At 38.1% G+C, this 15,909-nt stretch overlaps 3 protein-coding genes across 4 annotated transcripts; 2 read left to right on the top strand and 1 right to left on the bottom strand.

The window, feature by feature from the left end:
* The first annotated feature begins 927 nt into the window (after positions 1-927).
* LOC141389253 (ribonuclease P protein subunit p14-like) lies at positions 928-2,054 on the top strand. The gene is made up of 2 exons (XM_073960528.1): positions 928-1,083; positions 1,186-2,054. The coding sequence occupies exons 1-2, from the start codon at positions 1,052-1,054 to the stop codon at positions 1,454-1,456; spliced, it is 303 nt and encodes a 100-aa protein (XP_073816629.1). The 5' UTR covers positions 928-1,051; the 3' UTR covers positions 1,457-2,054.
* On the top strand, positions 1,470-2,054 carry LOC141389250 (mitochondrial intermembrane space import and assembly protein 40-B). The gene has a single exon (XM_073960526.1). The coding sequence runs from the start codon at positions 1,470-1,472 to the stop codon at positions 1,911-1,913; it is 444 nt and encodes a 147-aa protein (XP_073816627.1). The 3' UTR covers positions 1,914-2,054.
* Positions 2,055-2,851: 797 nt separating this feature from the next.
* On the bottom strand, positions 2,852-15,256 carry GluProRS (Glutamyl-prolyl-tRNA synthetase). 2 transcript variants are annotated; one of them, XM_073960491.1, is made up of 7 exons: positions 15,165-15,244; positions 15,034-15,094; positions 13,917-14,855; positions 13,682-13,853; positions 11,994-13,059; positions 3,227-5,985; positions 2,852-3,156 (listed from the first exon to the last, which is right to left on the bottom strand). In XM_073960491.1, the coding sequence occupies exons 2-7, from the start codon at positions 15,074-15,076 to the stop codon at positions 3,000-3,002; spliced, it is 5,136 nt and encodes a 1,711-aa protein (XP_073816592.1). In that variant the 5' UTR covers positions 15,077-15,094; positions 15,165-15,244; the 3' UTR covers positions 2,852-2,999. The 2 variants fall into 2 exon arrangements, with proteins under 2 accessions (XP_073816592.1, XP_073816591.1); XM_073960490.1 differs by having other exon boundaries at positions 15,034-15,256.
* Between the last annotated feature and the right edge of the window lie 653 nt (positions 15,257-15,909).

Consider the following 15,909-nt stretch of genomic DNA (forward strand, 5'->3'; position numbering starts at 1 on the left):
AGCAAAAAGCGGTGCATCCATGGGGTAGGAGAAACACAATGTAGACGGCCAGGTATTCCCAACGATATCAATAAATATGTATGCCAAACATCGCACTACGTTCCAGTATGTTTTATATTTGTGCATTGGAAAGGGAATTATAGTTGTAGCAAATAAGAGGCAGAAATGATTTCAGCCAGAAAGCCATGCTTCTTATGTACCGAGGCCTTAACACGATAGCCGGGTGGAACTCTGGATCATTGGCGCAAGTCAAGTCAACGGGGTTGCCTGCATAAGTCAATCGACCACTATCAAATAAGAACGTGGAAGGAGAGCCACTATATTTGAAGGCATAAGCTACAACACCATTGGATTTTCGTGTCTTGGATTTCCGTGTTGCCCTATCTCACAAACTTTTGTCATAATCCAATCCGCATTCTCGCACTCAGAACAAGATGTAGGAAAGGCCAGAGAAGGAGAGAAGATTATTTTCACATCTGTTGACATAAAATCAAATAATATACATAGCTGTTAAGTTTGTACAAGATTTATATGGATCAAGGAAGAATTTTAAATGGAAAATAAAAAAAAATGGTAGACACCTTCAATTGTTAAATTCAATCTTTTCCGCCAACTTCTTCTTGTTTAACAAATCAGCTGACTTGTTGCAAGTTTTTTGCAAATTGCTGTTCGATAACAATCTGCAAAATTTTTGCTTCGAGAGAGTAAAATTGGTGGAGAGAGGTTACTGAGAACTTGCTGAGTGCTTGCAAGTACTTTTCACTTGCGAAGTTATCGTACACACCTATTCTCTGAGAAAGTTCTTGCTGGGAAAGTAAGCAGACAGACCTATTTTCTCTATACATTTGTAAATTGTTTTTGAGGAATATGGCAACCCTTTCCATGTACCACAATGCAAAATCAACGTCGTTGTCATTATTCAAACGACTTTGCTATCTGTTTCTAACCTTAAAAAACCTTATGTAAAAATATTTTGGAAAACAACTCCAGATTAATCTATATTAAATCATTAATAAAATATATCAAGAAGTTGCCTGGATGCAACTGAATTATGAATAGTTACATATATTTAGACGTCGAATTGTAAGTACATCATTGTTACATTAAAGAAAGAACGAAATTAACATGTTTTCTATTGTTTTCCTCCACATGATAACCACCCACATTCAACAACAATAAACATAGGAAATTGAAAGAAGAATCATCAGCTGTATTAACACCGGCATATTTTCAAGGAAGTATTGAAAGTTCATTGGTTGGGTTTTTTGGTGAAATCGGTGGTCAAACTGAATTAGAACTACTGAAGTTTGATTGTGCACAAAAGCGTGCTATACTCAAGGTAGCAAAAGAGTTTTCATCAAAAACAAGAGCAGCCATTACATTAATTGGGCGATATCAAGATATACCTTGTCATTTTGCAATTCTCAAGACGTCTGAAAAGCCATTGCAACTATAAATCGAGTGTAAAAATGTCTTCTGGTTATTGTAAAAAGTTTGGTAAAGATACCGTTATATTTGCCACCAAAGAGGATCATGCTACACCATCAAACATAGAATTGCCACCACCCGAACCCGCTCAAGGTATCATCACAAAAGATGGCGAAATTAATTGGAGTTGTCCTTGTTTAGGTGGTATGGCAACCGGGCCATGTGGTGTACAATTTCGTGAAGCATTTTCCTGCTTCCATTATAGTGAAGCAGATCCCAAAGGTTCCGATTGTTATGAAGCTTTCCGCACAATGCAAGATTGTTTTACAGAATATCCCACCGTTTATAACAAGTCTGGCGGCAATGGAGATGATGATGAAGATGGTCCCGGTCTCGATATGTCCTCTATGGAAGATATAAAAGAAGATGAAAAGGCAGCTGTTGAGGCGGCTAGCACAAATCAGTCGTTGGAAAAAGTTAATTAGATTTTTAGTTCATAAGTTGTGTGTAAGATGTACTGTTAACTGAAGATGCTTTGCTTGTTTTTCCTCTAAAACAAAAAAAAAAAAAAAAACTAGAATGAATGGTGTTTTGTGGTATTTTACAATAAAATACGAAACTTGAAATATGAGTGAAGAATACTTATATATAGCACAATGTGCCATCGACAATAATGAACAAATAATAAATCCGAAGATTTTTGGGAAGTATTGGGTTTGATGTAAGCAATAGGTAGCACGATTTGGTACTACAACCAACACATTTCATGTGTGGTACGTGTGTTTCACTACATGTTATTGTCTATTATCTCTGAGATAATGGTCTGTTGGGTCCATTATCTCTGAGATAATGGTGTAGTGGGTTCATTATCTTTGAGATAATGGCCTTCGCTATCCATTATCTCTGAGATACTATTTCAGTTCCATTATCTCTGAGACAATAGTACTATTAAATCCATTATTTCGGAGATAAATATTGATTGGGTCCATTATCTCAAAGATAATGGTCTATTGTGTCCACTATATCTCAAATAATGGTCTGTATAGTTCATCATATCTAAGGGGTCGATTATAGATAGCAACCCAACTCCAGTTGAGTTGCCGACAGCAAATTTGATAATAGAAATTTTCATTTCCGCATTGAAATTCATACTTTTTTACAATTAAATTAATAGCTGAAGGTTCAAAACACATATTGAATGGATTTAACAAAAATTTCTGTCGTTTCAGTTATTTTAATTGTATGATTTTCACATCTAGCAACGCAACTACTGTTGAGTTACTTTCCGTAATCGACCCCTAAGATAATGGTCTATTGTGTCCATAGTTTTTGAGGTAATGGTATGTCTTGTCCATTATCTCTGAGACAGACTTGACATATTTGTGCAATATCTTAAAAATCCCAAAAGATTGAATTCTTCTAGTTTTTGTTTTCTTGTTTATTTTTTTCTCAACCTTTATTTTATTGAACATTACAAAAGAAACGAGGAAAATGTATTGAATTGATTATGTGTTATTCGTAATCTCGTTGAAGCATTAATGAAATTCGTCATGGTGACGGGATAATTAGACTTAATAACTGCGTCCAAACAATGTGTAATATTTAGGTTTATTCGTGCAAGCAGGATGTACACATTTGTCAGCATCAGTAATGGTGGCAGGTTGTTCAAATGGTATGCACAATGACTTAGCACCCATGGCAGGAGCACCAGGCTCAGCATCTTCCTCACTGGAAAGACAAAACAAATTTACATTTACAATATTTTCCACACACACACTTCTGTATTTTTTCAACTTACCGTGCACTGTCGGCCTTAATCTTATCCTCACAAGAAATTTCACCACAGAATGGAGACAACAACAAATTCTTTTGATCCAAAAATTTGCAGAAATCTGACCAATCCTTCGTGAGTTTAATACTTGAATCCAATTCCTTTTGTGCCTTAGCCAACATGCTGGTGTGTATGGTTTTCAAAAGATCACTGATTTTCTGTTCGATATTGTCCATAGTCAAGACAAGTTTTTCACCGGTATCACGACGTACAGCAACAATTTGCTTGGCCTTCATGTCTTTGGGACCCAATTCAATACGCAATGGGACACCCTTCAATTCCCAGTGATTGAATTTCCAGCCAGGAGAATAGTTGTCACGATAATCGCCTTCGCAACGGACACCACTGGAAACCAATTGTTTTTCCAAAGCTTTGCAAGCATCCAATAATTCGGCTCTTTCATTTTCCTTGGTATTTACGGTAATGCCACAGGGAACAACGATGGCTTGAATGCATGCAACTTGAGGAGGCAACACCAGACCTTGGTTATCGGCATGGACCATTATCATAACACCAATTGTTCTCGTCGTAATACCCCAAGAATTCTGATAGACAAATTGTTTTTGTTGTGTTTCTGGATCTTCGTAGACGATTTCAAACATTTTCGAGAAGTTTTGTCCCAAGTGATGGCTAGTAGCACCTTGAATGGCACGACCCGAGGCAGAAATGAATGCTTCAACGGTGGTTGTGTAGTCACCACCAGCAAACTTCTCCTTTTCGGTTTTGCGGCCTTTTACAACAGGTATAGCCAGCAGGTCAGTGTACACTTGGGCATACAATTCCAATATGTCGAGTACTTCCTTGTCAGCTTCAGCTTTTGTGGCAAAGGCGGTATGACCTTCTTGCCACAAGAATTCACGTGTGCGTAGGAAAGGTTGAGGATGTTTAAATTCCCAACGTACAACATTATTCCATTGGTTAAGGCGAATGGGTAAATCACGATAGGATTGAATCCATTTTGCATAGGCGGGGTACATAATGGTTTCGGAGGTGGGACGTACAGCAATTGGTTCAGCCAAATCTGAATCACCAGACTTCGTTACCCATGCTACTTCGGGAGCAAAATCAGCAATGTGTGTCTTTTCCTTTTCCAAAGCTGCCCTCGAGACGAAAATTGGGAAATAACATTCCTTGACGCCCATTTGAGTGATTTGAGCATCGAACCATGTGCGGATGAATTTCCAAATAGCAAACGACCAATGACGTAAGATGTAACAACCGGAAACATCATAGTATTCAATCAGTTCACCTTTGGTAATAACCTGAGAATACCATTCGGGTAGATTTTCTTCCTTGGTGGCCTCCAAGCCTAAACGGGTTTGTTTTTTAACTGCTCCCGTGGCAGCTTCTGGTTCCTTCTTGGCAGGTTTAGCGGGTTTGGGAGTTTCTTTTTTCTCTTGGGGAGCTTTCTTGGCCGAACCACCTCCCGATCGACCAGCGACAGGGAAATCTGTACCAGTTACTTCCTTATATCTTGCTTTCAAAGCCAATAGTTTTGCAACTTCAGCATCGATTTCTTCTTTTGGTGCTTTGTTTGTCTTGGCAGCACGTACCTTGTCACCTTGTTCTGTGATTTCCTTAGTTAGTAAATCTTTTTCTGTTACAGGTGAGGATGACATTTTGACGGGTTCTTGTTTTACGGCTTCCAATTTAGGTTCAACTTTGGCGTCGGGTGTCCAATCTTTGCCGGTAAGCGTTTTGTATTCAGCTTTAAGGGCGAGTAAAGTCTTAACCTCAGGTTCTATTACGTTCTTAGCAGCCTTTTCAGACTTGAGTGCGCGTATCTTGTCACCTTGTTGTTTGATTTTTTCCAATACACCTGCAACTCCTGAGCTTCCTTCAGTTGTCAAGTCAATTACTTCGGTTTTGGCTACAACGGGAGCTGTGGTACCAGGTTTCCAGTCTTGTCCGGTAAGACTCTTGTAATCGGCCTTCAATGCCAGTAACAATTGTACAGCTGGATCAATGGTAGCCTTATCAGCCTTGGCTGCTTTTAACTGTCTTATTTGATCACCTTGGGAAGCGATTTTATTTAGTAAATCGGCTACAACATTCGCAGATGGTTGATCGGGACTTTTTTCCTTTTTAACAACAACTGGGGTGGGGGCTACACAACCTGGTTTCCACTCTTCTCCAGTTAATTGTTTATACTCAGCTTTAAGGCTTAACAGCAATTTAACCTCTGGTTCAATGGTAGCTTTGTCAGCTTTTTGTGATTTTAGCTGTCTAATCTTATCACCTTGTGCTGTAATTTTATTCAAAACATCAGCAACACCACCGGCATTCGAGGCAGGTGCGGCAGTTTGTGGGGCAGCAGCAGTGGGTACAGATACACCAGGTTTCCAATCTTGCCCAGACAACTTCTTAAACAAAGCTTTCAAATCCAAAAGAATTTTCACTTGAGGTTCAATTTCAGTCTTCGGAGCCTTCTTTGCTTTAAGGTCACGTATCAAATCGCCCTGCTTGATGATTTGTTCATTAACTGAAACAGCGTTAGCAGCGGGTACTGTCGATGTGGCTGGGGCTGGAGTGCTCTGTCCAGGCTTCCAATCTTTACCAGTTGCTGCCTTATAATCAGCTTTCAAAGCTAAAAGTTTCTTAACTTCAGCATCAATTTGTGCCTTATCTGCTTTCTTAGCCTTAAGATCGCGTACAATATCACCTTGTTTTGAAATTTGTTGATCTAAATCGTTGGCATTGGAAGGTGTAGTACCATTGGTTGCGGCCTAAAATGAAAGTAAAACAATAATATTACTATGTAGTTAGTTTTATTGTATACGTCATCACATAAAGTTAAGTTCATTGGTTGAAGCGAAGAAAAAGTGTTTGCGTTTAAACATACGAGAACAACAACAAACATGGAAAGTATGAATCTAACATATGAAATGACTTGGTTGACGTTTGGTCTACTCCCTCCTCCTTCTTGGTTTAAAATAACAACTCACCCGTATCTACCAAACGTTGTTTGACAAATGAAAGATTAGGTCGAGTATAACCATCTTCATGGTATCCAACAAACTTGACTTGACTTCTCGAATGAGTTATGTGTTGACGGCTCTTGCACACGAGGTAGCAATAACAATGTGTGTTTTGATAACGTGTTGCGGTTACTGAACAGTTTAAGAGAATGAAATTGTTTCTCTTTTTACAAAAATGTTAATGTGAGATAACGACTTGATCGTTGTTTTAAGAGAAGTTTGTGAAGACACAAGAATTTAGAGGTGGTAACATATGAGCTGTTCCAGAAAATATTAGGGCATTTACATAGCATTAATTATAATGAAATTGGATATTAAATTAATGTTGTTTAATTTAGTAAACGAAAAGCCGGTCTTCGAGGCATGTGATTTGTAATTCGACTTATTTCATTTATAATTCGAATTATTCCATTTGTAATTCGAAACATTTCAATTGTAATTCGAATTATTCTATTTGTAATTCGAATTATTACATTTGTAATTCGAATTATTCCTTTTGAAATTTGTATTATTCCACGTGTAGTTCGTATTATTCCATTTGAAATTCGAAACAAAAAAATAACAAATTTTTTGGTTGCATTGGTTTTATATTTATTCTAATTACAAACAGAATAATTCGAATTACAAATATAATAATTCGAATTACAAATAGAATAATTTGAATTTCAAATACAATAATTCGAATTACAATTGGAATAATTCGAATTACAAATGGATAAATTCGAATAACAAATGGAATAATTCGAATTACAAATGGATAAATTCGAATAACAAATGGAATAATTCGAATTACAATTGAAATGTTTCGAATTACAATGTTTCGAATTCGAATTATAAATAAAACGTTACCAATTACAAATGGAATTCTCGAATTACAAATAACACAATTCGAATTACATGTAAAAAAGGTGTAGAACTATAAAAAATGTGCCTCATTGAAATAATCGTTTTGGATCCAAATTATCTGTGAACGTAATTAGTTTCAGACAATATTTTGTCCAAAATTAGTTCGAAGATAGACCAGAACGGGTCACTTCCTTCCCACACACACAACACAACACAATGAGATGCTTTCGTTGCAGTACCTGCTTGGATGTTATCGTGTGAGCCATCCCAATCACCATCTTGTGGGTAGGCCCGCCCCATTCAGGGAGATCAGGAAGGATATCCATGCTCTAGAGGGAGAGGTCCAACGATACAGGAGAGAACCCCTAGATCAACAAGCATATCAAGCAGGATTGAATAGCATTCACACGGACGCAGTTGCCAAGGCCTTAAGCAATTATAGTGTGAATAAAGTACTCGGAGTACATCCTCCATCTATCGCAGCTGAGGAGCGTCAGTTGCCACGACAAACTAGAGTAGTTTTGGCTCAACTACGCTCGGGATATTGCAATCGCCTAAATTCTTATTGGGCGGAAATCGATCGCGCCGTGCAAAACATCTGCCCTGTATGCGGCATGGGCCCGCACGACACACAACACCTTTTTAACTGCCCCACCGAACCTACCCATCTAACTCCAGTGGATCTGTGGCTACATCCCATCGAAGCAGCCATTTTTCTGGAACTGGAGATAGACCCAGAGCCAGATTGAACAGAGGAACGAACAAATAAACATAACAAAAACACTGTTACAACAACAACAACAACAACTTCCTTCCCACAAAATGGTCCAAACTTTGCACATCGTAATATTTCTTGGAGAATATGGCCTATTATATTGATTTACTCCTACGAAATTTTTACAGTGTTGAAAGCTATAGGGAATGACGTAGGGGATGGAAGATATCAAGCAACGGTCCTGACCGGTTTTAAGATGGCAAAGCCCAGTATTTATCTTGGTCCCTCTTTCATCCCAACACTGACCTCCCCGTGGTGTCACCTGGGGAACTGCCTTTAACACCCGTTAAAGGTAGTGAGCTAACATGTGCCGCGCGTTCACCCATAAGAACGTTAAAAACTTGGGTTTGGGCATCGGGTTAGTAACCCTCCCCTAGAAAAAACAGCCTACTATGAAAAAACGAAAGAAAAGAAAAACAAACCTCTCTAAAGTTGACGAACCCCGCAAACGTTTTAAGGACCATGATCTCCGAATCTGCACCTGGAATGTTCGCACTCTTTATAGAGAAGGTGCAGTCTTCGCATTGGCAGACGTACTTGAAAAGTATAAGGCCGATATTACTGACATACAGGAAATACGATGGATTGGGAAAGGCGTCACAACAACACCTATAGGTGACGCACTGTATTACAGCTGCCATGACGTAAAGGATGAGTTTGGTTGCGGATTCGTTGTTAGTCGGAGGCTAAAACATCTGGTATCAAGCTTCACCCCAGTGAATGAAAGACTTGCTGCAATTCGAATAAAAGTTAAATTCTTCAACATCAGCTTTATTTGCGCTCATGCTCCCACTGAAGAAAAGGACGAACAGACCAAAGATATATTTTACGAGCGCTTAGAAGAAACATATGACCGTTGCCCTGCCCATGATATTAAAATCATTCTAGGCGATTTTAATGCCAAAATTGGAAAGGAGAATATCTTTGGCCCACCAGTCGGGAAATTCAGTCTCCACAGTGAAACACCTGACAATGGTAGGAGGCTGATGTACTTTGCAGCTGCAAAAAACATGGTAGTTAGCAGTACCAGATTTAATCATCTCGATATTCATAAGGGTACCTGGCTCTCTCCAGATCAGAAAACAAGAAATCAAATTGATCATGTTGTGATAGATGGAAGACATTCATCGAGCGTGTTGGATGTACGATCGTTCCGAGGCGCAAACATTGATTCGGACCACTACCTTGTTGCAGCAAAGGTACGCACCCGCTTAAACGAACAACACGAAAGTTAGACATCGGTAAGCTGCAATCACAACAGATAGCCACAGCATATTCCACTCAACTAGCCCAATTGCTTAATCAAAGCACTCCTCATCCCGATAACATATCAGCGCAATGGCAAAGCATTGCCCACTCCATGCAAAAAGCCGCAAAATCCATACTTGGATTTTGGTTTCAGACAAGGAGACAGCATTTCGTGTGATCTCTTCAACATCCTGCTGGAAAAGGTTTACGAGAGGCAAACATCAAAAGAAGTGGCACAATCTACACCAATAGCCACATGTTACTTGCTTATGCTGATGATAGAGACATCATGGGCCGATCAGTAAAAGAAGTAACTGACACCTTTATGAAGGTCGAAGGAGAATCTGCTAAAGTCGGTCTGGCGGTAAACGGTGAGAAGACCAAGTTGATGGTGTCGACGCGCAATGCGTCCATTGAGCTCGGACCGACTGTGGAAGTTGGTTCCTATAATATTGAGGTAGTAAAAGACTTCGTCTACCTCGGCACCTCCGTAAACACAACAAACGACATCAGTTGTGAAATAAAAAGAAGAATTGTATTGGCCAACAGATGCTACTTTGGTTTAAGTAAGCAGTTTAAAAACAAAGCCACATCTCGTCAAACAAAAATAACGCTCTACAAAACACTGATACTACCCGTGCTGATGTATGGCTCCGAAGCCTGGGTACTTGCGCAAGCAGACATGGCAGTGCTTGGTGTGTTTGAGAGAAAAATTCTTCGAAAGATCTACGGACCAATCTGCGTTGACGGTGAATACCGACGTCGCATGAACCACGAGCTGTATCTGCTATACAACGACATCAATATAGTTAAACGTATCGAGATGCAGCGATTGCGTTGGCTTGGCCATATCATAAGAATGAGCTAAGATGAACCCGCTAAAAAGGCGTATAAATACGGACCGCTTGGCGGTGCACGCAGAATTGGCAGGTCAAGGAATAGATGGCGCAAACAAGTGGATGATGAAATGAAAAGGCGCGGTATTCCAGAGTGCGAAGCAACAAATAGAGAGAAATGGAGATCTTTTCTTAGTTCGGCCTATGGAACAAATGTTCTGTAATAGGCCAGGTAAGTAAGTTGAAAGCTATAGAGCTAATAATAGTTGTAATGACTCGGCTCTAAAGGCCGCCAGGGGCTTTTGCAATAAAATCTACATCTACATCTTGTAGTAGAATTGTCATAAAATTTGTTATTTTAACATAAAATGTAGTATACAGCCCTTAAGGTGAGAACACAATGAGATATTCATTGAATTTCTGTAAATGAATAAAGAAATCCAAGATAGCATTTGTATTAGGTAGTACTAGGCCTTTGTTCGTTTACATAAAATTGAGCGTGAAGCAAGCAACAAAAGTCATTGTGTTTCTACCTTAAAGGCCTCGACACATAATAAGAAGCATGACTTCCTTGCTTAAGTCATATCTGGTAAATGACTTAAGACCAAGTTCGACCTAATTCAAATGTGATTCTGAAATCTTTTTATTAGGTCGAACTTGGTCTTTAGTCTTTTATCAGATATGAAAGATATGAAAGAATGCCATGCTTCTTACGTGTCGAGGCCTTAAGGTCGGAAGACTGGGCATTAAAATTGAAAATAAATTGAAAAAATTTAAATATTTGAAAATACCTGAAAATACCGAGGCTATATCAAAACGTGTACCTATGTCCACCATTTTTAGTATATAAGTTTTGTGACCATTAGGAAACCCAAACGCCAAATTATAGCTAGTTCGGTTTGAAAATGAAAAAAAAAACGTCAAAATACCACAAATCGGGTAGTACCGTTATATGAGGGCTAAAAACATGGGCCTATTTCTATAATTTTTTGTAGATACATTTTTTGACCACATGGAACACTAAATGCAAACACAGCTAACACAGTCTGAAAATGTGGCTATAAACGCCAAAATACTTCAAATCGGGCGGTACCCTTATATGGGGGCTATGCTAAAGGGTGGACCGATTCAGCCCATCTTCGAACTTGAATTGTCTGCAAATAAAAGACACATCTTTCCGATATTTCAGCGTCCTATCCCTATTTTGTGGATGATAGATTGATTAACACAGACGATTGGACTGAAGGAAAGAACATGCATGGATCGATTCAAAACCTGATCAAAAATATACATATTTTATAAGGTCGCAAATGATTATTTCAATGCGTCACAAAAAAAAAAAAAAAAAAAACAAACAAACAAACTTAATATACCCTCCATATTATGGTGGAGGGCATAAATAGACATCACATCAACACTCTGATCAGAAAAAAAATAAAACAGAAGAAACAAGAAACCAACCTAATGACGTTAGATGAATAGTGCTCAGTGTAACTGTTAAAGAAAAAACAATTAGTAAAGAAATAAGTTGTCATTATTTGAAGGAAAATATTGCTCTTTTAAAAAGCATGTAGTCCTTGGTCAGAACTTAATTTAGCTCAGTATCATAGAAATCAGACTTATGACCTCTCCAGAATGTACATCTCTACTGATTTCAGCAATACAAATCATTTTGAAAAACACAACATAGCTCTATAATTATTATCACAATTTCATAAAATAACATTGCCTTTGGTTTTTTACAGATCATGAACAAATGGCATAATTTATAGTTACTCCATAAAAATTTGCTATGTATTTTATATCTTATTGGGAAAGAGACATTGTTAATGGGCGATAAGATATCGTTGAAAATACTCAACAAACTCTATTTCCACTGAAGACTAATACAATTTAGATAATATTTAAACGTGTTGCACCAATGTTAATATTAAAAAAAAAATATTGGTTCTTCCGATGGGTGTATTCATTGTGGACTTTATATGGATATTGTTAATGTATGGGTTAAGAATCTCGTAGGAATTTAAAATAAATATAAACAATTCACTTACCGCCTTATTGGCATCAGCAGCTGCATTAATTTTCAATCCCGATGATGGCATATCCTTAGTATGGCCATCAGGTATAGAGAATAGAATAACAGGCGAGGCAACATTCGAATAAGCACTTGGTGGGGCATAAGCATTATCAACCTTGAAGAAACCGCGACGTTGTAACTGGATGATATCACCCTTTTTGCATTTCTTGAGTTCAGGATCGCCCAACATCAATTGTTCTTCACGTGTCTTGTGGCCAATGAATTGTTTGAAATCTTCATCTTTGCCCAAAACAGGTTTACTAATAATATGATCAAAGTAAACACAATATGTGGGTGGATAAGCATCGGCACTATCTTCCACAGCCAACCATGTAAGTTTCAAAGTTTTCTTGAAATCCTTATTTTCGAGATTCAAAGATGCATCAACACTGGTAATTTTACCCGAAGCATCTTTATTGATTTTATTAATCATTAGATTACCCCAATTAATGAAAGTGGCATTTTCACCAGCCTTCAAAGCTTCAGCATCGGCATAATCAATGTAGATTTGTGGGCCCAATGTAACCGTTTTCTTACCCAAAGATTCATTTTTGGGATGGACAGAAACTTCAACTTTCTCCTTTTTGGCTCCGGCTACATTAACAATAACACGATTATCATATTCCAAGGCAGTATAACGGGGAGCAATTGGATCAATGACTTTCTTATTGAATGCCCAGATTTTGTCCCAATTCATGAAGACAACAGATTTACTGGAGCCTTGGGCAATAATGAATTCTTTCAAACCTTCAACAGTCATACCACGTCTAACAATACCACGTACTGTGGGGAAACGAGGATCATCCCAACCATCAACTAAGCCAGATTCCACAAACCAGGTCAATTTACGTTTGGACAACACGGTATTGGTCATATTCAAACGACTGTATTCCCAAATATAAGGTTTGCGCAATTTCAAAGCATCAATGAACCAATAGAATTGATCGTCACGATCATGATACTCCGTTGTACGCAAAGTGTGTGTAACATTTTCGATAGCATCAACAATTGGACATGCAAAATCATATGTGGGATAAACTCTGAAAGAAAAATGAAAAAGATATGATGACCACTAAAAGTTTTAAGTTCTACTTAGACATTTATCGGCCTTGGAGGCATCAGTATTAAGAAATGGAATAATAAATAAAAAATAAAATAAATAAATACAAAATTATATTATTTTTATGAGCAAATGATTTGTGGGACAAAACTCCGAGTTAACTACATTATGATTCCCACAAAGCCAAAATCATCAATAACAAAAAATTCATTGAAAATCAAACAAAGGTATTGCATATTTTTTAGAATGTATGGAGTTTGCTTTCAGTTTCAGTTTTGACCGAAACGGATAGAAGACATACAACTATGAATATATATAAAATCTAGTTAAGAGGTTCCAATCGTATGTATTTGGAATTCCTTCCACAGATATTGTAACTATAACAAAGGCTGACTTCCGAAACGTCAGTTGCTTTGGATTCGTGCATGAAACTAGCGGTTCTCATAAAACTACTCTAGTAGTCGGAAGTCAGCCAATATAGAACATTTTATTGAGAGAAATCCCATACATCCCGAAATAAAAAAGCCAAAACCCAAAAGAATTTCCATACACAACAAGATACTTTCGTACCGCTTTACTAGTACTCTTAATGACGAACTTACTTGTATTTGGTGCCAGTTCTGGGATGAGGTTCATTTTTGCATCTATAAATTGTGGGATCACGCATACAACCATTGGGAGATTGCATGTCGATTTTTGCACGTACGCAACACTTTTGACCAATCTCTGTACCATTCAACATTTCCTTCCACATGGCCATGTTTTTAGCGGGATCTATAGAAAAACATTAAATTGGTTACTATTTTTTGAATACCAATGTACGGCTGTAGAACTTACCATTTGAACGATTCTTTGATTCCAATTTTTCATCACGTTCAGCCTTCATTTGCTCAGGTGGTGTATCATCCACATACGCCTTACCTTCATTGATAAGTTGCTCACAATATTGCAACATTAAATCAAAGTAATTTGATGTGTGTGTAAAGACATCCGGTTTGATATTCAACAATTCCAAATCACCCAAAATAACATTTTCAAATTCAACAGTTTCCTTGGCTGGATTGGTGTCATCAAAACGCATAATCAACTTGCCCTCAAAAGCTTGGGCATAGTATTGATTAAGTAGAGCTGCTTTTGCGTGACCAATATGCAAATAGCCAGAAGCCTCTGGAGGGAAACGTACAACAACTTTGCCCATTTCAGCACCGGGCAAATCAACGAATTTACCCTCTTGTTTACGTTCACTTGTTTTGCCCGTCACAGCAGGTGATGATTCTTTAGAGTTGTTCTTGCTACGATTCACAAGTTTTGATGAAACTTTAGCTTCATCTGGCAGGGATTGCAATACTTTCTGAATAAGAGGTTGGGCACTAATCAGATCATACCACCGTTGTACATGTTGTGGTATTCCCTTGGCGGCCAAAACCTCATAACGGGAATGCATTTCATTGAATAAGGCAAAATCGGCAATTGTCAGCTTATTGGCCACCAAATATGTAACGGGAGCAATGGATTTATCCAAAAATTCCATAGCCCACGATATGTCATCTTCACAAGTCAATGAAAACGATAGCCAATGATCGATTTGGGTACGTTCAATGGCAGTTTCACCGTACAATTTATATGCAGGAGCAGCTCTAGCCAAAGCACGCAAGACATCATTGTTTGAGTAGCAAACCAAACGCCGGCCGTCAGGATACAACAAGGAGGTCTCTTTTCCCCAAATAATTTCAACGGGTACAGTGTCATTAATTAGATGAGCAGTTGCCAAACCACCTAATAAACGAAAAGAGGGAACAGATGTTATTCTATCAGATACACGTTGCAGGTTGACGATCAACAATCGAAAGTGATGAAATGAACCAACCTCCTGCCAACTTTTAATATCGCCAGAAGGCAAGAGCAATCACTTTAACCTAAAAATAGATTGACTTTTGTTGACCTCACTACTTACTTATTGGGGGATTGGCAACATTAGCGGTCAATTTAAGTGTCATTTTTTAATTCACAAAACTCTGTAAGTATTGTTTAATATAGGATTTATTAAAGAAAGCGACGAATTTATATTTATTCCAACAGTCCCACCTCCAGCACACACACTTTTTTGCGAATCTCTTCTCGACGTGTAGTGTGTCACCGCTCAAAAAAATTTTATGACAGTTGAAGGTAGGGATGCCAAGTTGGAAAAATAGGCATTAAAACAGCGTTTGCACTAGAGCTTTTTGCCGGGTTAACCCTGCGTTTACAAATGACAGGACAGTTGAGTTCATGTATTGATTGTCAAAATCGCACAACTTGCCTGTGTTACGTAGGCGTCCCGACAACTGCAAAAACAGTTTTAAAATTTTGAATGAAAATCGTCGATTTCTTTTAATTTTCCGTTCACATATTTTGTTTATGTCCATGTTCTTTTGTTTTCAACACATTTCAATTATTATTTCACCTATTTTTACAAAAATGCCAAAAATTTGTCTTCCTTACTGTCTGTGAAAAAATGATGGACAGCTGGGAGACAAACGACAAATGTATGTATATGTTAGTAAATCAGAGTTGTATTTGAAGACAAACTGTCTGGTGTAAACGCCTAGCATGGTACAAATACACAGGTAGCCGCATCGGCAATTGTTGGTAACATAAGATGTCAAAATTTGACATCAATTCAATGCAATTGACACGTTATGTTACCATCAGCTGGCTTGATAATGCTACCTGTATTATTGTACCATGACGCCTAGTAAGGCCTCGACCATGGTACAATTACAAAGGTAGATGCCTCAGCCCAGCTGATCGAATCTAAAACATCAAAAAACTAGGAATTCGCCATGAAAAA

This window comes from Musca autumnalis, unplaced genomic scaffold, assembly GCF_047663935.1.
Source record: "Musca autumnalis isolate F117 unplaced genomic scaffold, ASM4766393v1 scaffold_1, whole genome shotgun sequence".
NCBI classification, from domain to species: domain Eukaryota; kingdom Metazoa; phylum Arthropoda; class Insecta; order Diptera; family Muscidae; genus Musca; species Musca autumnalis.